The sequence below is a fragment of the Bos grunniens genome, chromosome 21 (genome assembly GCF_055505025.1).
Source record: "Bos grunniens cultivar Pamir isolate PY7600 chromosome 21, Bosgru_T2T1.0, whole genome shotgun sequence".
Taxonomy (NCBI): domain Eukaryota; kingdom Metazoa; phylum Chordata; class Mammalia; order Artiodactyla; family Bovidae; genus Bos; species Bos grunniens.
The window spans coordinates 36,594,856-36,620,949 of NC_141185.1; the positions used below are offsets into that span (position 1 = coordinate 36,594,856).

Consider the following 26,094-nt stretch of genomic DNA (forward strand, 5'->3'; position numbering starts at 1 on the left):
GAGTGTTGAAATCTGGGCCAAAGTCAGCTTATGGAACCCGATGATCAAACACCTTGTTCTCCATCTGTGACCAGCCATGGGGTCTAATATAGTGCAGGACCTGAGCCCGGTATGGCTAGTGAAGAGCAAACAGACCGTGATTTCTGAGCTGAGACCCGCCCCCCACCCCCTCCAATACAGTGACCATAGTCTACCTCTTGGACTTGAGATCTACTGCTGTGAGACCCAAGTGAGTCTGCCTCCCATCTTTCAAGGAGGGCCCTGTGCATATATCCCCAAGACCTGGTCACCTTTCCCAGCACCCACTCCCCTGCCCACCCAGCCTGCTCTGGCTCTGTGCTTCACCCTCCTGTTGTGTATCTGGCTGTTAGAGACCTGGTCACAATGAATTGGGGTCTTCTCAGTTGGCTCTAGTGGTAAAGAACCCACCTGCCAATGCAGGAAACATAAGAGATGTGGGTTCAGTCCCTGGATTGGAACTCTGGAGGAGGGTATGGCAACCCGCTCCAGTATTCTTGCTTAGAGAATCCCATGGACAGAGGAGCCCGGCAGACTATAGTCCATAGGGTCACAAAGAGCCAGACACAACTGAGGCAACTTAGCATGCATCCACGGACAATGAATTGGATGATGTGTTAATGAGTTAGTTCCCCTAACCAGCTTAGGAGGCTCTTGAAGGCACCATTTTTTCATTCACTTTATCTCCCCCAATGCCTGCTTCAGAGAATGTTCTTTATCAATGTGTGATCAGTTAGAGAAGGAGGAAGGCAGTGAAGTGACAGAGTCTTGTGCCCAAACCAGAGTGCGAGCTGCCTGAGAGCAGTGGCTTCTGAGAGCTCCTGAGAGCACTGCCTCCTCCTCCCACTCTGTGTCCTCCCACAGCAAAACCCAACAGGAGACTAGGCTCAGACTGGGCACATAGATGCCTTCATTCAAGATTTTAAAAGTCTCCACCAATAAGGACTTCTGAATAATATCTTTATTTAGCTCAGGTAGATAGATATTTCCTACACATTTCTGGATACCAGGGTTAGAATTTTCTTCATGGCTCTCAATAAGCTGCTCTTAAGCTCTCGTATATGGTAAATACAAACATGCAAGTACAATACAGGCTAAAATGAAAAGGTCCTTGTATACAAACATTTTTAAAAGACTTTTAAACACAGGGTATATTGAAAGGAGATGCAGTAGAAGGTAACTCGATTACCACCCCCCTCCCTCCTGATCCAGTCCGTACCTGGATTTGGGCCCTCCCTCTGCTCTCTGCTTCTGTTAGACACAAGTCCTCAGCCCTCCCTGGACAGGAACAGGGGCCTCACAAGGCCAGGCGACAGCCCCACCCCTGCCTGCAGAGAGGAAGCTCATCTCCCAGGCAGAGTGTCCCAGATCCTAGTGGTCAGATTGCTCAGCCTTGTTAAAGCAGGGAGACCACCTCCATGTCAGTATTCTGGACTGCCTCTCCCCTTCAGTCTTGATGGCTTCCAAATGTCAAAGAGATTGGTCAGGCCCTGGTGGGACCTGCTCTGAATGTTTACCAAGCCAGTCAGCCTCCATGGAAAGCCAACCATCTTGTGGGCCAGGCCCAGGGGCTTCCCAAAACCTCTTTAGAGGTTTCCAGAGGCCTGAGGACCCTCTAGCCCTTCCAGCACAACTTTGGAAGGGCTCCATCAGCTCCTGTGTGGCCCCTGATGTGTCCGCTATCTGTGGTCACTGTGAAGAAGGACAAGTCCAGGGTGGGGGGCAGGTATGATCCCTCAGGCTTGCCCACAGCTCAGACAGCAAAAAAGTCAGCCCGACAATGTCTGTGGGTTTTAGGCTCCCCTGGGCTAGGCCCCTGGCCTGGCTGCCCAGACAAGGACAGGGCTGTCTGTCCCTCAAGAGCGCATGGGCTGTCTAGGCTGCAGGGCTGCCTGTCCCCTAAGAGCGCATGTGCGCCTGAAAGTGCTCACAGCGGGCGTACTTCATGGTCAGCCCGTACACGGGGGTCATGTCCACCTTCACACCCGGGGTCACACAGAATTCCACCTGATGCAGCAGGATGGCCAAGAAGAGAAAGACCTCCAAGCGGGCAATGGTCTCACCGATGCACTTCCGCTTGCCCAAGCCGAAAATAATCACCTTCTCACTCAGTACTTTGTTGATGGTGCCATCAGCAGTGAGAAACCGTTCTGGCCGGAACTCAGATGGATCCTCCCAGAGCTTCCTGTAATCAGAGAGAAGCAGCTGAAGAGGCAGCCTGGGGACTCAGAACCATCAAGCGGGTTGAGCCCCAGCTGAAAAGAATAGGGTTCAGGCAAGTGGCCCAGATACAGCAAAGTGTGAAGCTCAGGAGCGCGGGAGCTTTCCCTGCCGCCTCTCAACTTACTGGTCATGGTTGATCTGCCACTGGTTCACAAAGACACAGCGCCCCTTGGGGATGTAAAAGCCGTTCAGATTGCTGTCTCTTGTGGTACTGAGGAGGGAGGAAGCTCAGTCAGGCTCAGGCCCACAAGCAGATCTCCCTGCCTCCCATACCCTGTCCTTCCTACCACCCTGATCAGGTACATGAACTGAAGTAAGGCCCAGCATCAGACAGCAGCAGATCCACGGGGCCTCACCTGTGTGGGATGGTGAAGGGGACAAAGGAGGAGTGTCGGAAGGTCTCCAGGATAAAGGCCTCCAAATAGGGCAGCTGGGGTCTGTCAGAGAGCCGGGGCCGCCGCGCCCTGCCAATCACTGTGTCTGCAGAGCACAGAGGACCAGACAGGTCAGGGGCCACGCAGACCTTGGCTGGGCCTCCTGCCTTGAGTGCTCTGAGGGAAGCCACCACCTACCCAGCTCCTCCTGAATCTTTTTTTGCACCCTGGGGCTTGTCACCAGGTACAGGAGGCTCCAGGAAAGGGCAGTTGTGACTGTGTCAAACCCTGGCCAGGGGAGAACAGAGGGAGAAGTTAGGTGCTTAGTGGGTCAGGGCAGCTGGCCATAGGAATGGTATAACGGGGTAATTCATACCGGCTCCAAAGAGGTCTATGACAACATTAATGATCTTCTCATCCGACAGCTGGATATTGGCATTCTCATCCAGCCTCTTGTCCTGACAGTGCTCAATCAGGCTGTCTGTGATGTCCCGGATGTGACCCTGGGTAGGGAAGGCCCACAGGTAAGGAAGATCCCAAACCCAGAACTGCCTCTCCATCCAGACCTGGTCCCTTCCCATCCCTAGCATCTTCGTCCAAGAGGTGACCACACCCCCCATCCCCCACCCCCCCAGCTTCTCTTGTCTCTCCAAGGCTCTCTCCTGACCCAGAATATTTGCCTCCCCAACTCGAGGGACATTTGACACAGAGTCTAGTAATATTATCATCTGCACATGCCCTTTACACCTTTCTCTCCCATGAGGCCAGAAGACCAACTCTTTAACTCTTCTTGGTTCCTGCCACAACTAGCCCAGGGTCCTGCATGGACTGGCTATCTACAGTAGATACTGCTGTGTAATGGAAAGTTAGAGGAGCTGGACAATAAAAAGTTCTATTTTCCTGCCAAGGATGGAATCCCCTCCACTACTGGCTTCAAAATCCCAGGCTGAAGGCCTGTGAGAGCTTGCCAAACTCCACTCTGCTCCAGCTGTCTCTGACTCCTGACCCCTGACTCTACCTGCTCCCTACCACCCACCTGCCTCTCCCTAGTCTATACCTTCTCAAACGTTTTATAGTGTTCCTTGACTATCTTCTGTACAAAGACGTAGAACCTCCGATTCAGGTCCTTGAAGAGGTCCAGGGCAGTGTTGGGCAGGTAACGGAGGACAGGGATGAAGTCAGATGGGTTCCCGGAGGCAGTTATCTCCCCAAACTCATTACTCAGGTTGACGAGGCTAAGAAACTCTTGGTCATTGTGGTCATAGCGCCGGCCAAAGCATATGGCACAGATGACATTGGCCACTGACACCACTATATACCTGTAGGGGTCAAAGCGCCCAGGCCCTGACATCAGCTCTTGGAACTTGCCCAGGAGGTACTCGGCCTCCTTGTTCACATGCTCTTCCAGATAGCAAGAGGATGAGGATGCCGGGTCTGAGGCAGTGGAGAAACTCTTCAGAGCATTCTGGGCCAGGCGTCGTCGGGCAGCCCACACCGGTCCAGAGTCTGGGTTGAAGGTCATGCTCTGGCCGTTAGTGATCAAGGTGAAGCTGTAGAAGTCGGGCCGGCCCTTGAAATCATCGCCCTGCCGCACCAGGGCCTGCCGGACGGTGTCCAGGCCGCTGAGCACCAGCACGGGTGTGCAGCCAATGCGGATCTGCAGCACGTCCCCATAGCGCTGGCTCAGCTGCGACAGGACCACGTGTGGGTTCTTCCCCAACATCAGCATGTGCCCGAGCAGGGGCCAGCCCCAGGGCTCCGGGGGACTCTTCAGGCCTTGAGGGACCCGAGGCCGCCAGGTCCTGACCACCCAGAATACCAGGCAGAAGACGGCAGAGGCCAGGAGAAGTTCTGTGGCCGAGATGGGGATGGGGAGTCCAAACACAGAAAACATGATCCACGTAGATTCCAAGGTGGCTGCTGAGAGGTGAGATGGGAGGAAAAGGTCAATAGATCTGACAGGTGGATGGAAGGAGCCAGTGTCCTAAAATGTCAGCACACCAGTCAAGTAAAGGGAAAACCTTATCCAAAACTGTTCACTGGGCATGAAATGGGAGAGGAGATAGGAGAAGCTGTTTGTGGAGCTGCCAACTCCATACCAAGAATTTCAGTCATTCTTCAGTCCTGGCCACAGCCTTTTTGGTAGGCAGCACTGAGACTCAGAAAAAGTACATAACTTGCCCAAAGTCACACAGCCAGCAACGACAGAATCCAAACCCAATCCCAACTTGTCTAATTCCAGAACACCTTACCTGCCATACCAATCTCAGTGTCAGTCTGTGATTTCCATAGAATACCTATACTATTATTTATTTCATATTTTTCTAAAATCAACTTTAAATCCACCCACTTAGCACCATTTCACACAGTAACATCTGTGTGAAAATACAGGTTTGTTTTTTCCCCTAACATATATTAAAATAAGCACATAATTGATGGGTATCACCCAATTCCCCTTGAGTATTACCCACCCAACTTGGGACAACACTACCAAAGAACTAAGGATCCCCTCTTCTTCAGCCTCATTTCACATTTGGGGAAACTGACCTCCAGAGGAGGCACTAACTTGGCTAAAGGCACCCAGCTCTCAGACAGAGCCAGGACTCAGACCTCTTGGGCAATGTTCCCTGGGAAGATTCAAGGCCCAGCCTTCCCTGTTTCTATATTCCTGTCATAGGCACCTCTCTTTGAAGAGTGGTCAGATCAACTGATGGAAAGGAATCTTCTCAGTACCGTCAGTTCTCTACTTTTCAAAGCCAGGATCTAGGGAATCTGGCCAGACACCGGGACACAGTGGGGAGGGAACAGGGGACTGCCCCCTTTCCTTACTGTCTAAGCCACAGTGCCCTTAGCCCCAGCTCTCTGAGCTCAGCGGACTCACAGTTAAAAGCAGCTGGAGGCCAACTAGATTGAGGCTCCCAGTCACAAAATTCCAGGCCAACGTTTTCACTGGGCTCAATTCTCAATGAATGAATAGTCTGGACCTCCCCCGTTTGCCAGTCACTCAAGAGCTGTGAATAAATGGAAGGATCCTACCAGGCAAAGGCTGTAAGAAAACTCTGGACTGGAATATGAGAAACTAGGAATGGAGCTAAATTTAACTGACACTGACACAATACTTTCTTTCTCTAGGTTCAGTCTAGAAAGGGTGTGCAAATTCATGGACTCCTCTCTTCGAGGCGTGGGGCTATGACAGGGGCATCTTACTGATGCCCTGGACTGGAGGTCAGGAGACAAGGGTTCCAGGTTTTATGACATGGCCTTGGATTGGACAGTTAGTTCATTTTACCCTTCTGGGCTTCAGTCACATCACCTGAGAGAAGGGATGGGACATGATCTCTGATTCAGGGTACTCAGCTCATCTCAGATAAGAGAAAACTCAGATCTTTCCTTTGAGGTTAAGCATAGTCTGACTAGTGAAGTTTCCCTGCAGAAGAGCCACCCGAGATGGGGAGGTTTATGGTTCCTACCTGAACTACTATAGCTGTTTGTCTAGGGAGGCTTCCTGAAGGAGCTGAACCCCAAAGCACACTTGAGTCCAGACTCCTTGAGTGAACTGGGGACACTTCTAGGCCTTGGCATGTCATGAGGTCCCCTTCTGCACACTGGGTGCTCCAAAGACCCCTAGCCTTAGTAAGATGATAGGAGGCCAAGAGAGGTGTGATTGCTGAGTTTTCAGGGTCAAGTTTTCTGCAGAGGGCAGTCTCCCACACTGATCCACCCCCAGCAAAGGCCAGAGAAGATAGTGGAACAGGGAAGGCCCCTGGACAACGCCCAGGACTCCCTCTCAGATCAGCCTCCTTTGTCCAGCCAACACCTCTCAGCACTGACAAGCTATGCCTCAGGAGGGTGGCCCCAGCCAGGGGCAGCTTTTGGATAAGGCAGGGTACAGCTGGTAAGAACCCAACTTGCCTCCTTGGACACCCTGACCACGAAGAAGCCTCCTCCTCACAGAGCCTGAAGGAGTGCTGTACTGATCCCCAGTCTCTCACACTTACATCCTATTCCAACCTTCCAGGTGACCTCCATGGGGAAGCCCCCAGGCATTCCAGGAGTCAGTAGGGGATGAGCTGGAGCCTAAGTCCTGGAATGCTGAAAGGGGAGCAGTTCTGGTGCTACCCATGGAATCTTGGGTAAGTCCAGCCCTTCCCCTGGCTTCCGTTTCCCCACTTAGTGAGGGAAGCTGGACTGCCTCCTTACTAAGGACACTCATAGCCTCCTTTTTTTTTTTTTTCTTTTGAGGTGCTAGACCAGGAAGACATGGAAGCATCAAAATTTTCCTTTTGGCGGAGGGAAGCGACAACCCAGAAACTCCCAGCACTCACCTGTGGCTGTGAGGGGGTGCAGAGCTGGGCTGGGAAGAGTGGTCTCTGGAGCCAGGGACCCCAAAGAAGATCAGGGAAGGCTCCAAGGAATTGTCACCTTCAGAGTGAGGGTGAAAGCAATGCCACCTTTATAGACGGCTTGGGCGTGTGGCCACGCCTCCCGGAGCGCGGAGATGGGGAAAGAGGGAGGGGCAGGGGGGAGGAGAACTGGTCGCTTTTGGAAGCTTTTGGACGGAGGAAGGAGGGGCGAGAGAGGACGCTGGGGGATAGGTTAAGAACCAACTCTGGAGATGCCTCGATAAAGTGCTGGCTCTTAAAGGGATGAAGGCTAGGGACCCTTGGGACCCTCAGTTCCAAGGTACCCCTGGACAAGCGCAGAGCCCAATTGGGGAGGAGTTTGGGGAAGAAATCCCATGATAGCCCAAAAGAGGGTATAGGGGTGCTCCATCCCGGGGCACGGGGACCAGTCACCCTCATTTTTGCACGCACTGAACACTGGGAGTGATTCCTCCTCTCTACCAGCAGATAGGAACCAGGCTGGCATGCAGGGGCGGAGCTGCCCGGTGATGACCTCCTAACCCCTGTTATTGAGTCCAGGCTCGCGTGAGAAGCACGGCGACCCCAGCCCCGAGGTCACTAGGGCCGGAAGGCCAGAGGCGCCGATGGGCTGGCCCCTTTCCCCAGAGCCTCCCCGACCCCCAGAACCTCCAGAGCCCGGACGAGTAGAAGTCCGCGCTCCCTAATGGAAGGTCCGGAATGCGGGAAGGGATGGAGAATGTGCAGCATTGCTGAGAGCGCACTAGCTGGACGCGTTGAGCCGCCCCTAGGATCACTCAGAAAACCAAGGGTACTTCGACCCAGAACCCTCGGGCCCTCGAGGTTCCTGGGGCTATTAGCGCTTTGGCAGGGCAGAGTAATCGTGCGGCGAGCGGATCTCCCAGCGGAGGAGGAAAGGGTTAGAAGGAGGCCTTGGGGGTGGGGGTGGAGGGCAAGAAAGGGAGCTCAGGGACTACTAAAGGGGGCGGGGAGGGGTGGCGGGCGCAGATGCCTCCCCAGGCTAGCGTGCCTGTGTCTGGTACATCCCTCCAGGGGGCAGAGGTCACGCGGCCCATCCCAGCCCCACCTGGCCGGGGGCGCGGTGCCCAGGAGTTGCGTGAGAAGGACCCGGAGGCCGGCGCAGCCACCCAGCAGCCCAACTCCCTGGCCCGGCTCGGGTCCTGGCACAGTCACGCGAGCGCGGGGGGGTGGGGGGAGTCGGGGGCGGAGCTCTTAAAGGGCCAGTCTCTAGCGGAGCGTGGGGGCAGAGGTGGAGCAAGACAAGCCGCCGAACCCTCGTGGGTGCGTGATTGGATGGGTGGTAGGGCGGTGCAAAGGGCCTAGGTTTGCGTGCAGAGCTGAGCTTTTGCAAACAAGCGGGCGCCTGAGTGTGTCCATAGTTTTGGCCCACGCCTGTGGCGGGACACGCAGCCCCAGCACCGCCTGGGTCAGCTGGTCTGTCCCCGCCCCTGCCGAGCCTTCCCAATGTAGGATGTCCAGGCAAAAAAAAAAAAAAAGAAAAGCTTGTTTAGCTCAATCTGTCTCCAACTAACTACATCACCCGCCCTCCGAGCTCAACCGCGCTCCCCAGCCCTACAAATGGCACTGCCATCCGCTGGCCCATGCCAGAAAACAGAGCCTCATCCTACCCACTCACCTCTCACTGCAGTCAGATGCCACCTCGGGCACTGCACGAATAAATATTTACCAAACGCCTACTATGTACCAGACACTGTTCTGGATGCCAGCGACTGATACAGAAGTGAACAAAACTGACAGCCTCCTGCTTCCCTGTAGTTTACATTGTGGGGCACGGGGGATGAGAGGTGAGGCCAGAAAATGCCTAGAGAGTCTCAGAGGATGAAAAGTGCTCTAGAGAAAAATAAGACAGAGAAGGGGTAGGAATCATGTAGGGGCAGATTGCAATTCAAAGGACATTGAGGAAAGGACACCCAACCCAGGCAGAAAGGGCAGACACCCAGCCAAGAATCAAGGCACACAGGTATCTGGAAGAAGAGTGCAACTGGTAGAAGAAACAGCAAGTTCAAGGCCCTGCACAGTGGTCCTTGAAAGAAGGAGCAGTGCCAGGGACACTGGAAATGTGCAGTGTCCTGTGACTGGGGAGTTCTGGAATTTGGTGGGAGTGAGGATGCTGAGGGTGGGGAACAGCCCTGCCCTAGATGCTGGGAGCACCCTGCTGAGAAGGGACTTCCTTTGTGTGAGATAGAGGCACTGTGAGGTCTGAGTCAAGGAAGATCACTGGCTAACATGCTGGGAACAGACTGAGGGGTAAAGGACCTGTTTCTCCACTTTGATTTCTGTCCATCCTCATGCAGGCCCCCATCATTGCTCCCAGAGTACTAATGACCTCCAACCTGGGTACCATCTGACTTTCAGTGCCTCCAGTTCCTTCTCCAACCTGTGGCATCCCAAGTGTCTTTTCAAAGATGAAAAATCTCATTCCATCACCACCTTGCCCCTCCAGTAGCTCCCATCTGAATAGAAACCAGAATCTTTTGCAGAGCCTAACAGGAATGCCCACTTCTACTTTGAATCTTTCCTACTTAAAGCCTCAGCTAAGACATCACTTCCTCTGAGAACACTTCCTGGATCCTTTCCACAGCAAGTTAAATTTCTCCTGGTTTATTTCCAGCATTGCTTCATGGTAATTCTCAGAACATTTGATTTTTGACAGGACACGGACCCAAACTGTCACTCCATCCTCCATGCTCTAACACAGAAAATCAGCCTTGGAAAATTGATCTGATAAGCCAAGATCTTGCAAGATATTAATAACAGGTAAAGGAGTTAAATCCATCTGTATTAAGGTGCATGACCAGGGTGTTGAGCCCAAAGTGCTAATGATATAATGGTGGAATTTACGTAACAGAACAGGCAGGAGACAGGGAGGTATTGCTAGACTTCAATTCTGTCCAGCATCCTTCTATTCATTTCATCTTTGCATCTCAGGCTCTGTCTGAGAATTTTTGCAGTACCCGAGAAAGGTCTATCCTTTACACCAAGTAGGAGCTAGAGCCACAGAGAGTGGAAAGAATTTATGTGGAAGCTGTGGCAAGTCCACTTCCAAGTCCATCACCTTGCTCTGTAGCCCAGTCTCTCCTTTGGCTCTCAGAGTCCCCAGCAATTCTGTAGCTCTAGAGAATCATCCCAGAGCTACTCTGCTGGCTCAGGGGTAAATAATCCACCTCCCAGTGCAGGAGACACAGGTGTGATCCCTGATTCAGGGAGCTCCCACATGTGGCGGAGCCTGTGTGCTCGAGCCAGGGAACCACAACTACTGAGCCCGTGTGCCTCAACTACTGAAGCCTGGGAGCCCTAGAGCCCATGCTCCACAACAAGAGGAGCCACCACCATGAGAAGCCCATGCACTGCAACTAGAGATTAGTCCTCTCTCTCTCCCCAACTAGAGAAAAGCCTGTGCAGCAACAAAGACCCAGAATAGCCAAACGAATAAATAAATAAAACTTAAAAAATAAAAGAAGACTCATGGCAGCCTGCTCTTTACAGCTGAAATACCATCTGCAGAAAAACTCTTCTCTTGGTAAAAGATATGTTGCTTTCCTCACATTTCCAAGGGATTTTTTTTTCTTTTTTTCTTTTTTTTTTGTGGCCATGCTGGGTCTTCCTTGCTGTGCACAGGCTTTCTTCTGATGTGGCAAGCCTGGAATACTCTCTAGTTGCGGTGCTCTGGCTTCTCTTGTTGAGGAGCACGGGCTCTGGGGCATGTGGACTTCAGTAGTTGTGGCCCATATGCTCAGTAGTTGTGGCACACGGGCTTAGTTGCACCTCAGCATGTGGGATCTTCCCAGACCAGGGATCGAACCTGTGTCCCTTGCATTGGTAGGCAGATTCTTAACCACTGGACTACCAGGGTCCACCAGGGAAGTCCTCCAAGGAACTCTTGATTCCAAAGAAATTTTAGCTAATTAAGCCAATTCCTGTCCCACTTCTTGGCTGGAGAGACTGAAACCAGAACAAAGAAAGCTGAAGGACAAATGACAAATCAAAGCAGAGCCCAGGTCCTTGCTTCCAGGCCAGAGCTCTTCCCAATTTGATTTATTGTCCCAGACTACCAGCAAAGCCCCAGGGGGCCAAAGGTAGACAGGCTCAGTGCCTCAGTCAGAATGCCCCCCTCTCCCCATCTTCCTGGACAAGAGTCTAATGCACTGGGGTTATGGGAGGCCCTGCGCTTCTCATCACCAAGCCTGTCTTGGAGAATAGCTCAAAAGACAGAAGGGGGCCCACAGGGGACCGGGGCAGACAAAGAGGGAGACAGGCGGGAGGTTAGAGGACCTTGACCTGGAGTTGAACAGCCAATCCTGGGTCAAAGTTTGTATGCCTTTGCGTGAGAAGCTCTTTGGCTAGAATTCCCTAGCAATTGATACTAGGAGCACAGAGGGAAGGGTGGGCAGTGCGAAAAGGAGGGGTCTCTGGGCTAGACACAGTTGAGGGTTTTGGCCCAGCCTAGCCTGGAGTCTTCAGTCAGCACTGCTGAGGGCTGTGTGGTCAGGGGATGAGGAGACAACCAGACCCAGAACGAACTCACTACCCAGTGGTGGCAGCAGGAATCACACCCGAACAGAGCCTAGGCTAACTCTGCAAATGCCACAGGAGCTGTGAGAAGGCTGAGGGCCCTAGGGGTGAGCAAAGGAATAGAGAGGCGTCCTGGAGTATGAGGAGAATAGGAAGGGCACCCCTGGCACGAGGCAGGGCCATGAACAAAGCATGGGAGTGGAAGTTTGAGAAAAGTGGAGTTTAAGTGAATATGGAGAAATAGGATTTGTCTTCCAATGTGTCTTCACCCCACCAAGCCACCCACCACCCTACCTGAGATCCGAGCCCTAAGCGCCTTCCTCTCTCCTACCTGTGCCCAGAAAGACAGAGAGATTCAGTCTGCAGGATCCAAGGCTCAAATGGGCAACCCCTGGCTCTCTGGCTCTTTGCTGCTCTAGTCAGGCTAATGATACTTATCTATTTAAAGTTCTCTCTTTCATTCTCAAGAGAGTCTTGGCTTGGGACTTCCCTGGTGGTCCAGTGGCTAAGACTCCAGGCTCTCAATGCAGTGAGCCCTGATGCGATCTTTGGTCAGGGAACTAGGTCCAACAAGACCCTGCATGCTGCGATGAAGATCAAAGGTCCAGTGTGCCACAACTAAAACCCAGCACCGCCAAATAAATACATTTTTTTTAATGAGTACTGGCTTGGACATACATTATATGGTTACCCCAGTCAATAGTAGAAGACCTGTGAGGGGTTTTGTGTGCCCAGCATCCATTCTCTCTTCATCTGGAAATATCACTTCATTTGTCCTTTGGGGACCACCCCACCCCTACTCTTAGCTGATAGGCTTGGTGGAACTAACCCCATCCCAGGCCCCTAGGCTAAAACATGACTCAGGCCAAGCCACTGAGAACCCTTTATGGGAGTTTTCATGAAATTGTTGGAAAAGCAAGGTTCTCTTTCTGCCAGAAGTGGCTAAGCTGGTTAGAAAATAATTCTGGACCTACCAGTGGCCATTTTTAAGAAGCCCATTAGAGGAAAGCAGAACTGAGGGATGAGGGGAGGGAGGAAAAGAATTGATGACACTGAGCAATGAGATCCAGTTATTCCTGAAGCCAGGGAAGTTCACCATAGAACTTCTCTGTTATGTGAACTGATAGCATCACCACCTCTCCCATCTTCTCCTTTCTCCCCTTTTCCGTCTTCTTTACCACTTCCTCTTCTTTCTCCTCCTTCTCCTCCCCCTCTTCATCTTTCTCTTCTACTAGGAGTTGGGTTTGGGGGCTTGCAACTGAACAGATTAGAGCCGAAACCTGCAGGCCAGAGAGGCTTACCCAACAGTGCTCTCTGAGTGATTAAACCTCAACATTTGAGGCAGATCCAAGAAGTCCTGGGCAGGTTGGACAGAATCCTAAGAAGTTACTCTTATCTAACAGCTTCTGTGCCAACGGGTCTGCCCCTGTGCCAACAATGCCTCCATCAGCAGCATTGTGAGAGGCTAGTTTTATCTCCAGAAGGCCCCACGATGGAGTTGAGGAGTTGTTGGCTGGGGAGTGTCTGGAAAGAACCCACACTTAAGGCAGAGACCATCAGATGAGTCTGTGCCATCTCACTGCACTAGGGGCAGAGTTCATGCCCTGCTGGCCGGCTGACACCCTCCCTGGCCAGGAGACACCCTGGGAAGGAAGGTGCCCTATTTTCTCTCCCAGCTGCTAGCTGAGAAAGAGATACCATCCTTTCCCCAAGTTAAAGTTTTTGAAGACTCTCAAAGGAAACAGTCCTTATAATGGCCCGCAAGACCTTTTCAGCTGTGGCTCCCATGGCCTTTCTGACCTCCTCTCCTATCCCTCCCCCTTCCCTGGCTCACTCCTCTCCAGGCACCAGAGCAGCCTGAGGTTCCTAAGACACTCCAGGCAAGTCCCTCCCCATATCTGTCAAGATCAGTCCTTTCAGGAAACAGAGGGCCCCCTCAAACTGAGTCATTGAGGAGAATTTAATAAAGGGACCACTCACAAAGATTCGAGGTTTAGGGAAATCAGTAGGACAATGCAGCAGCCCAGGGCAAGCAACAGCAAGGCCAGAAGTGATGGGAAGAAGGAGCAGAAAACAGAACCCAGAGAAGGTGGCTGTGGTAAGGCTATGGAGAGGAGCTGGAGCCTTTGGGAGAGTTGTAGATGGCATGCCAATACCCTACAGGGAAAGAGCCTAAATACTCTGACCTCATTCCATTCATACCCTCTGATGTCCTGCTGGTACCTACCACAGACTGAACCTAGCTAGAAGCCAAAAAGCAGAGGGTCCATGCCTGTAGCCCATGGAAGTCAGTCCTCGGGGACTGAGAGAAGAAGGGTGGAGAGTGGTCTGGAGAGGCAAGTGGACAATATCGACATCCGGCCTTTGCTTCTGCCGTTCCTGCCACCTGGAGACGCTTTCCCCCCAGATCCTCATATCTTACTTACCCGAATATCGTTCTCAGTATGCCTTCCTTGGCCATCCTATGTAAAACTGTTACCCTGAATCATAGTCTCCATCCCTCTTCTTAACTTGCTATTTATTCGTAGCACTTGTTTGACAGGTCTGTGGCACTGAACAAACTTTGAACGTATTATGTAGGGACTTCCCTGGTGCTCCAGGGGCTGAGACTCCATTCTTTCAATTCAGGGGGACCAGGTTTGATCCCTGGTCAGGGAACTAGATCCCACGTGTGGCACAAATAAGAGTTCACATGCCGCAACTAAAGATCCCAGATGCTGAAAGATCCTGAGTACCACAACTAAGACCCGGTGCACACAAATAAATAAAAAATAATTTTAAAAAATACAGTAGCTCCTCCCCACATGTGGCTGCTGAAAATTTCATACCTGCTCTGTATTTTACTTCTCAACGCTCTGTATGGTCTATATTCCTCAACTGAATGTAAGTGTCTGCAGAACATGCACTTTTGTCTGCTGTGCCCAATGCTTCATCAACAGCAAACTGGCACATGGTGGATGCCAAATAAACATTTGTTAAATAAATGAATTGCTGTGGTTGTTCAGTCACTAAGTCATGTCTGACTCTGTGACCCCATGGACTGCAGCCTGCCAGGCTTCCCTGTCCTTCACTATCTCCTGGAGCTTGCTCAAACTCATGTACATTGAGTTGGTGATGCCATCCAACCATCTCATCCTCAGTCGCCCCCATCTCCTCCTGCCCTCAATCTTTCCCAGCATCAGGCTTTTCCAACGAGTTGGTGCTTCGCATTAGGTGGCCAAAGTATTCAAGCTTCAGCTTCAACATCAGTCCTTCCAGTGAATATTCAGGGTTAACTTCCTTTAGGATTGACTGGCTTGATCTCCTTGCTGTCCAAGGGACTCTCAAGAGTCTTCTCCAAGCACCACAGTTCAAAAGCATCAATTCTTTGGCATTCAGCCTTCTTTATGGTCCAACTCTCACATCCATACATGACTGTTGGAAAAACCATAGCTTTAACTACATGGACCTTTGTTAGCAAAATGATGTCTCTGCTTTTTAATATGCTGTCTAGGTTTGTCATAGCTTTTCTTTCAAGGAGCAAGTGGAAAATGTCAAACCTCCAAATAGGAAAATATGTCAGGTTTGAAATGGTAGTGACCTGGTAAGATTCTGGGTCTTGTTAGGCAGGGCACCTAGTCCAAAATGGCTGGCTGAATGGATCCCCTCTCCAAAGCCAGGTCCCTTCTTCAGTACCTCCCAGATAAGTGCTAGTCATCCTGTTGCCAGGAGACACGTGATCAGGCATGGTCCTGCCTTAAGAAGCTCATCTCAGCCTGGCCCAGCTAAGGCATCTGCCTCATGCCACCTTCACATTAGCCCAGGGCCAGCATCTGGACTGCATCTCACTGTTGACCACATGGCCATGATCACCAGGAGTCCTTGACTGCTTTCAGTTTCGGAGTCGCCTGGTTCCTCTCAACAGGTCTCGGCTCCTCTCCCCACAATCCGGCTCCACCACAAAAATCAGAAGAGACCAGGCACCATAGCTACTCTCAGCAGAGAGAGCTCTGCAGGGTTGGGACAAGAGGGCTTCATATTTTGATGGGCGGGGAAGGGCTGTGACAGTGCAGACCCGGGGACACTGCCCAGAGAAGGGGCTAAGGGATACCCCAGAGGTTCTCCAGGTACAAAATAATGGAGATAAAGGCAGACCTTCTTTTTCCTTTCTCTCTTCTTCCTTCAATAATATCAAATATGATTAATTTAGACCCACACTAGATATCATAATTTGACTAATTCTGCTCTGGTTGGCAGTTGTCTTTATTGTTGGGAAAATGTTTGCTGAGCCAACAAATTGTGAAAACAGCCTTACAGGGAAATGTTTGCGCTAGTGTACTGAAGGGCAAGTTCAGCAGCTCAGGGGACTGTTCTGTTTCCAAGTTAGAGATGCCCTTTTACATATAAACACAGAGGTTTGCTGATAATGAATGTTCTAGTCCTCTCATCAAAGCAAGGTCTCCAAGGACCCTGCTTCATCAGCCAAGTGCTCCTGGACGTGCTCACAGTCTTTGCCAAGAAGGTGGCCCTATTCAGACCTATCAATGCACAGCCTGGCTGTCCTACCAGCCCATCAGGCCATTTTGTTAACTTTAGAATCCTTTCCCAACTGCTTCTCAACTTGTCAACACCCAAGAGCCCTTCCCTCCACTTTCATTTTCCTCCTTCCCAGCACCCTCCCCACCCCAATTTTATCTAAGTATCCTCCATCTTTCTTTGCAGGGTTATGTGCTTCTGGGGAGGTGGGCCCCAGGGAATGGGTCTTGGTTGGTCTGAACCAGTCATTGTGGCCCAGTTACCTTGGATGAATCTGTAACATGATTCTGGCCAATATTATGCTGTAGAGATCTGGTGGGACTAAACTGAGGAAAGATTTCCTCACTCTTGCCTAGAAAATCCCACGGACGGAGGAGCCTGGAAGGCTGCAGTTATGGGGTCGCAAAGAGTTGGACACGACTGAGCGACTTCCCTTTCACTTTTCACTTTCATGCATTGGAGAAGGAAATGGCAACCCACTCCAGTGTTCTTGCCTGGAGAATCCCAGAGACAGGGGAGCCTGATGGGCTGCCATCTATGGAGTCACACAGAGTCAGAGACGACTGAAGTGACTTAGCAGCAGCAAAAGGGATACATGACAAGAGATGCACTCTTGTCTCTCTGACCCTTGTCCTGTCTGGATATTATGGCCGGAACTTTAGCTGCCATCTTGCAATCCTAAGGGAGACAGTTTAGGGGGAAAACTGATATTCCAGGGATGGTGGAAAAGAAATTTGCAAAGAATCATTTTATTATTCAAGTTCCTTGCAAGAACAGAAACCATTCAAACTAGATCACTGAGAAGAGTTTAATAATGGGATTCTTTATAAAGGTGTGAACAGGGTATAGAGAGACTAACACAGGATATTGTGGTACCATATGACTTGTAGCAGAGAGGAGCCTTTACTGTCTTGGACCTGAAGGGGCAAGAAGAAGGATCTGTTTCTGGAATCCAGAGGGAGAGACTGTAAGTAAAGGAGAGCTACCTGACAGCAGCCGTGGCCTAGCATGGTGACTTTGCAGGGAGGGTCTGGAGAAAAAATACCCCAACTTCACCCTCCTCCCACCCTCCCATTTCATGTCAATACCTCCCATTGACAGAACCCAACAAGAAGCCAGAAGATGGGGAGCCCATTGACATAGTCCACAGAGATCAGCCTCTCAGTGTATAGAGCAGGGCGGAGAAGGGGCGGGGGTAGTGAATGTGGAGGTAAAAGAGGATTTTCAGCACAAGCTGGGTCTGCAATAATCTCATTCATCTGTTTGTTCTCTTGTCATTCTCCTCTACAAAGACAAGATCTGTCTTATTCTCTGCTGTAAGTATCCTCCTAGAACAGTGGCTGGCAACATAATTTATGCTCAAAGACTACAGTTGGACATCCACGATGTAGCAGGCACTGTACTGAAAACTGAGTGAATGAGAACACAGTTTGTCTCAAGTTGTTCATAGTCTAGAGAGAGCAAATGAAACCAAAGTGATATGGCACCGTGGTGTTTGTGCCACGAGAGAGCTATGCCCAATGGAGGAGGATCTCACCCAGAATAGGGTTCGGGACACCCTGCAGCAGGTGGACCTGGAGCTGAGTTTTGGAGGATTTGCTTTAATGGAGAGATGAGAATGTTTTGTCATGCCTGCATCATAGTACTGCAATATAAGTAATCGTTTCTAACCTGGAAGCAATTAATTTCCATGACCGTGTTTGTTGGATGGGGAAGAAGTGATTGGGAGGAGGGTAGGGCATTCCAGGCAAAGGGAACAATGCCCAGAGGCAGAAAATTAGGAGAATTCTAAGAGTTCCTTCTGACTGATGGGAAAGATGCGTGAGAGGAAGAGTGTAATGGGAAATGATGTGAAAGAAGTGAGTAGGAAATGACTCACATGCTGACCTAAGGAGTTTGAGTTTGGCTTCTGAATGTCTTAAGAAATCAGTACTAAGGGATTTTACATAGGAATATGATGCTAAAAGAAGAAGAAAGGAGTATGGTGCTAGAGATAAAGAATTCACCTGTGCAGGAGATACAAGAGATGCAAACTTGATCCCTGAGTTAGGAAGACCACCTGAAGTAGGAAATGGCACCCCACTCCACCCCATCCCAGTGTTCCATGGACAGAGGAGCCTGGCGAACTACAGTCCATGGGCCCGCAAAGAGTCGGACATAACTGAGCACACACACGGATTGCTGCTGCTGCTGCTGCTGCTGCTAAGTCACTTCAGTCGTGTCTGACTCTGTGCAACCCCATAGATGGCAGCCCACTAGGCTCCTCTGTCCCTGAGATTCTCCAGGCAAGAACACTGGAGTGTGTTGCCATTTCCTTCTCCAATGCATGAAAGTGAAAAGTGAAAGGGAAGTCACTCAGTCGTGCCCGACTCTTAGTGACCCCATGGACTGCAGCCTACCAGGCTCCTCCATCCATGGGATTTTCCAGGCAACAGTACTGGAGTGGGTTGCCATTGCCTTCTCTGCACGGATTGCACAGATGCACAATTTCAGAAAGTTCATTTGGGTAGCAGGATGTAGGCTGGGTAGTAGGGATGGGATGGGAGGAGCCTAGAACCATGCCCTCCAATACAGTACTCACTCACCACTTACACTTCAAATTGAACAGAATTAAAACTTTGTATTTCAGTTGTACCAGCCATTTCAAGTGCTCATCAGCCACATGTGGCTGGTGGCTACCCTACTGAATAGCACAAACATAGAGCATTTCCATTATCACCGAAAGTTCTGCTGGAAAACACTGGCCTAGAGACAGTGAGACCAGTTAAAGACAGTGGGAACCAAAAGTGCAGGCAGGAAGTGGCACTGAGAGTCACCTCCAGGCAAAGCCTCAGTAATGGAGAGAAGGGGTGTTCAGGCAGTAGAACCTTGAGAGTTTGGTGGGAGGTGAATAAGAGAAGGAGTCTATGAGGATTCCCAGGTTTCTGGCTAGGGTGATAACCCAGAGAGAAGGTGTCTCGGCAGGGAGGTTGACAGACAGCATCCATGTGGACATGTTGAGGATGCTGGGGCCTCTGGGTGGACACATGCAGCAGGTGATTAGATGTCCAAGACTGAAGCTCCCGGTCTTTATGTAATAGATTATGAGACACCCTCCCCCTTCAGCTTTAATTATTTGCCTGTGTTTCCCACAGCACCTGTGTCCACCAAGGTCTTTCCTCTCTGCCAGGTCTGGGCACAGAGATAAATGGGACTCAGCCTCTGTTTCTGAGGGGCCCATAGTCTGATTTAGGGTTTAGATTAAGTGATGATCTGGCCCCAAACTACAGCTCTTAGTGGCCAGAGCCACGTCGGAGATGAGAATGGAATGATGAGGGTCACAGAGGACTCGCCCACAAGAAGCAGGGGGAAAGGCTGCCAGTTACTGCATTCTGATCATTGGCCAGGTTGGTGAATGTGCACTAAATAAACTTGTTAGGTGACCCACAGGTGCCCATTCCCTCACCCTAACCTGAGCCCCACCCTGTGTCTCCCTAGACTCCTCTCTGGATAGTCAACTCTAAATCACCCTTCTCTCATGATAACCTCCCGATTAGCCCTCTTCCCCACCCCATGCTCACTGAACCGCTTTTCTCCCATACTCTAGTTCTGGGAAAAATTACTTAACATCTTCAGGCTTTCATTTCATCAACTGTAAAATGAAGCCAGTAGCAGTACCCACCTCAGAGTGTTGCTGTGAAGCTCAGATAGAGATGGCTGATGTTAAGCATAGAGCACAGAGCTTGGGGCATAGTGGGTACTCAGTAAATTTCAACTGTAAGGATTATTATTTACAAGTTCCAGAAAACCAATGCAGGAAAATGCCCAAAGTTGTTTTCACAAAGCTCTTAAACAGGTTAGCATTCTTACTTGAGAACACTAACCCTAATTCAACAGATCTTTTTCAGGATACATGCTGTGTGTCATGCCCTGAGCTAGATACTAGAGATCTGAAGAAAAGCAGAAGCTGCCCTGACCTTCAAGGAGCTCACAGTTGAAGGGGGAAACAGCATGACAGGTGCTTATTGAGGAGGGTAGCATGAGGCCTGTGGGAGGTCTGTGGGACCTCAGAGGAGGGGGTTGAACCCAGCCAGCATGGGGCAGCTGAACAGGGTATAAAATGAGGGGCAGGTATAGAATGGATAAACAATAAGGTCCTACTGTATAGCAAAGGAAACTATACTCAATATCCTTTGATAAACAAAAATGGAGAAGAATATTAAAAAAAAAAAGTATATATACGTGCCAGCCTGGATGGGATGGGCGGGCTTGCAGGAGAATGGATACGTGTGTATATGTATGGCTGAGTCCCTTCACTGCTCACCCGAAGCTACCAGAATATTGTTAATAGGCTATATTCCAATACAAAGTAAAAAGTTCAAAGTTTGGAAAAAAGAAGGTAAATGTGTATATAATTGAATCACTTTGCTGTACAGCAGAAATTAACACAACATTGTAAAGCAACTATACTTCAACCTAAAAAAAGATGAGGAGCCAGAGAACACAGGATGGGGTGCAGCTGACAAAGGGATCAACACGTGGAGAAAGACAATGGAAATGGGACCAGAACGTGGTGGCAAACAGAGCCAGAGAGGGCGAGCAAGAGCTGCCGCTGAAGCCTTTGGGTGCCAAGCAAGGGAGTCTGGTTTTTATCCTGAAATCTATTGGGAACTTTGAGGGGTTTTAAAAAGGGAAGTAGTCAACACACACTCCAGAAAGGCTAGAGTCAAAAAGATTAAAAGCAATCCAGTAGTGGTGAGCATGAGAAGTAAATTGAACCCTCAGTCACAGCCAGTGGGAATAAAATTGGTTCAACTATTTCAGAAACTTGTTCAGTGCTAGGATCTACTAGCACAGAACTCTAGTGCAAGCCTGAGTTAGCCTAGCCTGTCATCTAGCATCTCCACTCGTAGGTCCATAGACAGCAGAAATATGTACAAAAATATGTGCGAGAGTGTTCACAACAGCAGGGCTCATCATAGCCCAATATGGAAAACAAGCCAAATGTCAATCGACAGTTGAATGGATATGGATACCTCATTGTGTATTTATATGAGGACTCATTATGTGTATTCATATTAGAACACCATACAGCAACGAGAATTACACCCAACAATAACACCCGACATCGTGGCTGAATCATCTAAAAAAGAATAAATGACAGAAGCCAGAAACCAAAGAGTACACAGTCTGCCGAATCATACACTTTAAAAATGTTTGAAATCATAAATTTCATGTTTTATATTTTACCACAGTTTTAAAAATGAAAAAATTCATGGAATTGTACAACATATAGACTGCATCTTAATGTAAACTCTGGACTTAGCTGATAATATTGTATTAATATTCATTCACCAATTGCAACAAATGTATCACAGTAATGCAAGAAGTTAATAATTGAGGAAACTGGAGGAGGAGGAGGCATATTGGAGCTCTCTGTTCTTTCACCCAACTTTTCCACAAATCTAAGACTGCTATAAAAAATGAAATCTAACAGGCAACCTTGATAAATCTCAAAAATTTTATGTTGAACAAAGGTAAAACTATTCTATGATTTTAAAAATTCATAAAGTGGTTGCTTGTGGGGGTAGGCAAGGGAGCTGATTGCAAAGGGGCACAAGGAAAGTTTCTGTTGTAATGGAAACATTCTTTATTTTGCCTTATATATTGGATTGGATACATGAGTGTACCCCCTATCAAAACCTCAGTGAAATGTTCACTTATCATCCTTGTATCTTACTATAGGTAAATTATACCTCAATCAAACAAAAATAACAATAAACTCAATCAACAACAACCAAAAAATGAAATTTATTAGTTTTTATAAAAATTCCATGCCAAAAAAGTACACAGCATGATTTCATTTACATGAAAAACAAAAACAGACACAGCTAATTTATGCCATTAGGAATTGGGGTCATTGTTCCCCTTGGGGAAGGAACATGGGAACGGTTTCTAGGGTGCTCCTAACATTCTGTCTTTTAATCCTAGAACTGACTACATGATTTTTGTGAAGTCTATAAAATGTTCATTGAGTTGTACAGAGTATTTGCACTTTTCTGTATCTTGTAATTCAATAACAAGTTTTAAGAAATTACTTAAAAAGATAAATCATCTCTTACGCAGTGGTGGTGGTTTAGTCACTGAGTCATGTCCGACTCTTGTGACCCCATAGACTGTAGCCCGCCAGGCTCCTCTGTCCATAGGACTTTCCAAGCAAGAATACTGGAGTGAGTTGCCATTTCCTTCTCCAGGAGATCTTCCCGACCCAGGGATCAAACCCAGGTCTCCTGCACTGCAGGCAGATTCTTTACTGCCTGAGCTACCAGGGAAGTCCAAATAATTTACGTAGAGATTCCATCCTCAGGGAGGGGAGCAGAACCCCCAGTCCTTAGATGTGGACTATGCACGTGACTTCCTTCCAAACAGCACAATATGGAGACCGAGGATGAGTGATGTTCCCGTGGAGAAATCTGGTAAACTCTGCTTCAGTCAGCTGATCACTACGAACATCAACCTTCCTGTCAGGTTGACAGTATGTACCCTTAATATGATGTGATGAAAACGGCCCTTTTCTCCTGTGGTCTTCCTACCAACAGCCCATAAGCCCAGTCTTACCTTGAGGAAAGCATCAGACAAATCCCAATAGCTGGACATTCTACCAAATATCTGTCCAGTTCTGAAAAAACAATGTCTGAAAAACATTTCAACCAAGGGAAGCCTAGAGAAACAATGACTCTGTGTAACATATCTTCCTCCTTGATGAGATCTGAGAACAGGAAAGGACAAAAGGACATTAGGAAAAAAAATGAAAATCTGAATGAAGTATGACTTTAGATCATTAGAGAGAGAGAGGAAGGAAAAGACAGGAGGAGAGAGAGACAGAAATAGTCGATTTCTACTAAACCTACCCTAACCTCAAACCTCAATCATTTTATAAGAGTGAGCTAAACCCAAAGCAGATACAAAGATAAAACAGCTTTCCTTTCCTCTCAGCCACGATCCTCCAACAGGCCTTGTGCCTTTGTCAGATTCCCCAGCCTTGCCCTTTGACATCATCACAGGTTGATCTCACAGCTTTCTTGTTTTTTAGGAATTAAAAAGTCCAGTCAGTCCTAAGTAAATCAAAATGCTTCTCACGTGAAATTTCTGGTTTGTGGGAAGGGGAGAGACACACTCTCTTTCTGCACTTTCTTTCCCCACTCCCCTACCCCGGTCCCCACCATGTCCCGACTACCCCCCATCATCCCACCTCACACCCTCCTCACCCCCGACTAGGGAGAGGAAAGAGGGAGGGTGCTGGAAGATGAACCAATCTCTTTCTGTTTGGCTGGTGCTGTTTATCTTCTCTCTTAGCTCCAAATGCCCTTGTGTGTAGCAGACATTCCACTGCCAGCTTTTCATCGAGTGCCTTTTAGCCCCAACGTGTCCTCCTCATCAAACAGTTCCTAGCACAGATGCTGGACTCTGGCTGACCTCTTGCTCACCCTCAGCTTATTCTCACAAAGTACTCTCCGTAGCCTGTCACTGCTGGGGTCCCCTCCCCTCTGTAGCCAGGTCTCATCCATGCAGTTCAAGTCCAGCTCCCTTCAGCATGTCCACCCAGCCCTTAGGAGACTCACATGCTGGTAAGGTACCCTGCTTGGGCTATGCAGGCTGCCCTCTGCTACCCCTGTCATCACAGGCTGCTCTGCTCAGCCTTCGTGTCCACAAGTCTCCCCCAGATCCAGGGACACATGTCAAGCAGGTGCATGCTGTGGGCCGGGGCACAATCTCCTGAAGGTTAGCGTCCCAGCTCTAATGCACTGCTGTGTGCTGCGCTTAGTCACTCAGTCGTGTCCGACTCTTTGTGACCTCATGGACTGGAGCCTGCCAGGCTTCTCTGTCCATGGGGATTCTCCAGGCAAGAATACCGGAATGGGTTGCCATGCCCTCCTCCAGGGGATCTTCCCAACCCAGGGATCGAATCCGGCTCTCCAACCCAGGTCTCCCACATGGCCAGCAGATTCTTTACCATCTAAGCCACCAGGGAAGTTATGTGACCTACAAAAAATTGTATAACTTCTTTGTGCCTCTTTTACCCCATTGTAATCTGACAATAGTATTAATTTGCACTCCACAGGATTACTGGGAATGTTTTCTAACAAATATAAAGCTTTTACAACAACACTGGGCCCATAAGCATGGAGTGCTGTAAAGCGTGTGACAGACACACAAAGGCCATAGGTTCCTCACCCCACTTCTGCCCATCTGCACTTACAGCGGAGGCATTCCCTTCCCACAGGTATCCCGCTCTTAGGGTTTGAGTCTCCTGAACTCCTTCACTTGGCTTTGTGAGCTGGGGGAGGAGAGAACCACCAGGGGACTCCTTACCAAGCAACAGCCCTCCACCTCAAGGATCCCTTTCCTACCGTAGACAATCACATACCTTCTCAGAGAGCTGACATCTGTCCTGTCTACTCTCTCCTCTCTATAGAGATAAACAGATGGTTGTATATTTTTGAAGAAAACCATTTAAAAGTAAACTGCAGAAATCATGCTGACACTTCATCCCCTAAACATTATGGTATTGAGAACTTCCCTGGCAGTCTGGTGGCGGGCCCGTGGCAAGCCAAAAACAAAATGAAACAACAAACACCACCCCCAAAAACCCTTATAATATTCGTTTCCTAAGAATGTTAATCTCCTAAGAATATTTTCTAAAATATTCCCCCACCTAATCATGATACTAGGCTTGTACCTAAGAGAATTAACATTAATTCCATAATATCATCTAATCTCCAATCCTTGTTCGTATGTCTTCAGTTGTTCCCCTAATGTCTTTTGTAGCTTTAAAAATACACTTTTTAAAATCCAGTGTCCAACATGTTTCACATACTGCATTTGGTAGTTGTGTCTCTTTAGTCTCTTTGCTCTAGAAAACGCCCCATCTTCTTTTTTTTCTTTTCTTAATGAAATCCACCACTTTGAAGATTCCAAGCTAGTTGCTGTGAAGAAGAGCCCACAGCACGAATTTTCTTCATCCACTTTTACCATCTCTCACCAAGAGGGAGGAGGCTGAGGGAGCTTCTCTTTAGAATATATGATCCTCACCATCTCTTGTTTGCAGATTAAGGACCCAGGCTGGAATTCAGAGGTGGCCAGAACATTGTTGTTCGGTTGCTAAGTCATGTCAGACGCATTGTGAACCCACAGACTGCAGCCTGCCAGGCATCCCTGTCCTTCACTGTCTCCTGGAGCTTGCTCAAACTCATGTTCATTGAGTTGGTGATGCCATCCAACCATATCTCATCCTCAGTCATCCCCTTCTCCTCTGCCCTCAATCTTTCCCAGCATCAAGGTCTTTTCCAATGAGTTGGCTCTTCACATCAGGTAGCCAAAGTATTGCAGCTTCTGCTTCAGCATCAGTCTTCCAATGCATATTCAGAGTTGATTTCCTTTAGGATTGACTGGTTTGATCTCCTTGCTGTCCGAGGGACTCAAGAGTCTTCTCCATCACCACAATTCAAAAGCATCAATTCTTTGGCACTCAGCCTTCTTTATGGTCCAACTCTCACATCTGCACATGACTACTGGAAAAACAATAGCTTTGACTATATGGACCTTTGTTGGCAAAGCGATGTCTCTGCTTTTTAATATGCTGTCTAGGTTTGTCATTGCTTTTCTTCCAAGGAGCAAGCGTCTTTTAATTTCATGGCTGCAGTCACCATCTGCAGTGATTTTTGAGCCCAAGAAAATAAAATCTGCCTGTTTCCATTGTTTCCCCATCTGTTTGCCATGAAGTGATGGCCAGAACATGCCTATGCTTTATTTGGTTTCACAGGTTGTTGGAGGGGCATTACAGGAGCCTACCCTACTGACAAGCCTGGATGGAGTGCCCAGGCAGGGGCCTTCCTCCTGAGGACAATGGGAAAGTGGTCTGGACTAGCCCAGAGGGCTTTCACTCCTGGCACCCTGTCCTGCCCATGTGAGAAGGAAGCATTCCCTCCTGACTCTGGATCCTGAGAGGAGCTGGATCTTCCTCCCCAGGGACATAGCACCTATCCCCGGAAGAGCTGCCCCTGGGCCCT

The 26,094-nt window shown here is 49.2% G+C and overlaps 1 protein-coding gene across 3 annotated transcripts in view; it reads right to left on the reverse strand.

Moving 5' to 3' along the window:
- Positions 1 to 961: 961 nt before the first annotated feature.
- Positions 962 to 26,094, reverse strand: part of LOC147349390 (cytochrome P450 1A1) — a 37,005-nt gene continuing 11,872 nt past the window's right edge. The window contains exons 1-7 of one of the 3 annotated variants that reach the window (XM_086363804.1): positions 6,941 to 7,041; positions 3,673 to 4,532; positions 2,992 to 3,118; positions 2,814 to 2,903; positions 2,598 to 2,721; positions 2,366 to 2,452; positions 962 to 2,203 (exon numbers count right to left, since the gene is read on the reverse strand). In XM_086363804.1, coding sequence (XP_086219930.1) covers positions 1,918 to 2,203; positions 2,366 to 2,452; positions 2,598 to 2,721; positions 2,814 to 2,903; positions 2,992 to 3,118; positions 3,673 to 4,509 — 1,551 coding nt within the window. In that variant the 5' untranslated portion in view covers positions 4,510 to 4,532; positions 6,941 to 7,041 and the 3' untranslated portion in view covers positions 962 to 1,917. Of the gene's footprint in view, positions 2,204 to 2,365; positions 2,453 to 2,597; positions 2,722 to 2,813; positions 2,904 to 2,991; positions 3,119 to 3,672; positions 4,536 to 6,940; positions 7,042 to 26,094 lie in introns of those variants that run through there. The other 2 variants (XM_086363803.1, XM_086363805.1) reach the window with 2 other exon arrangements.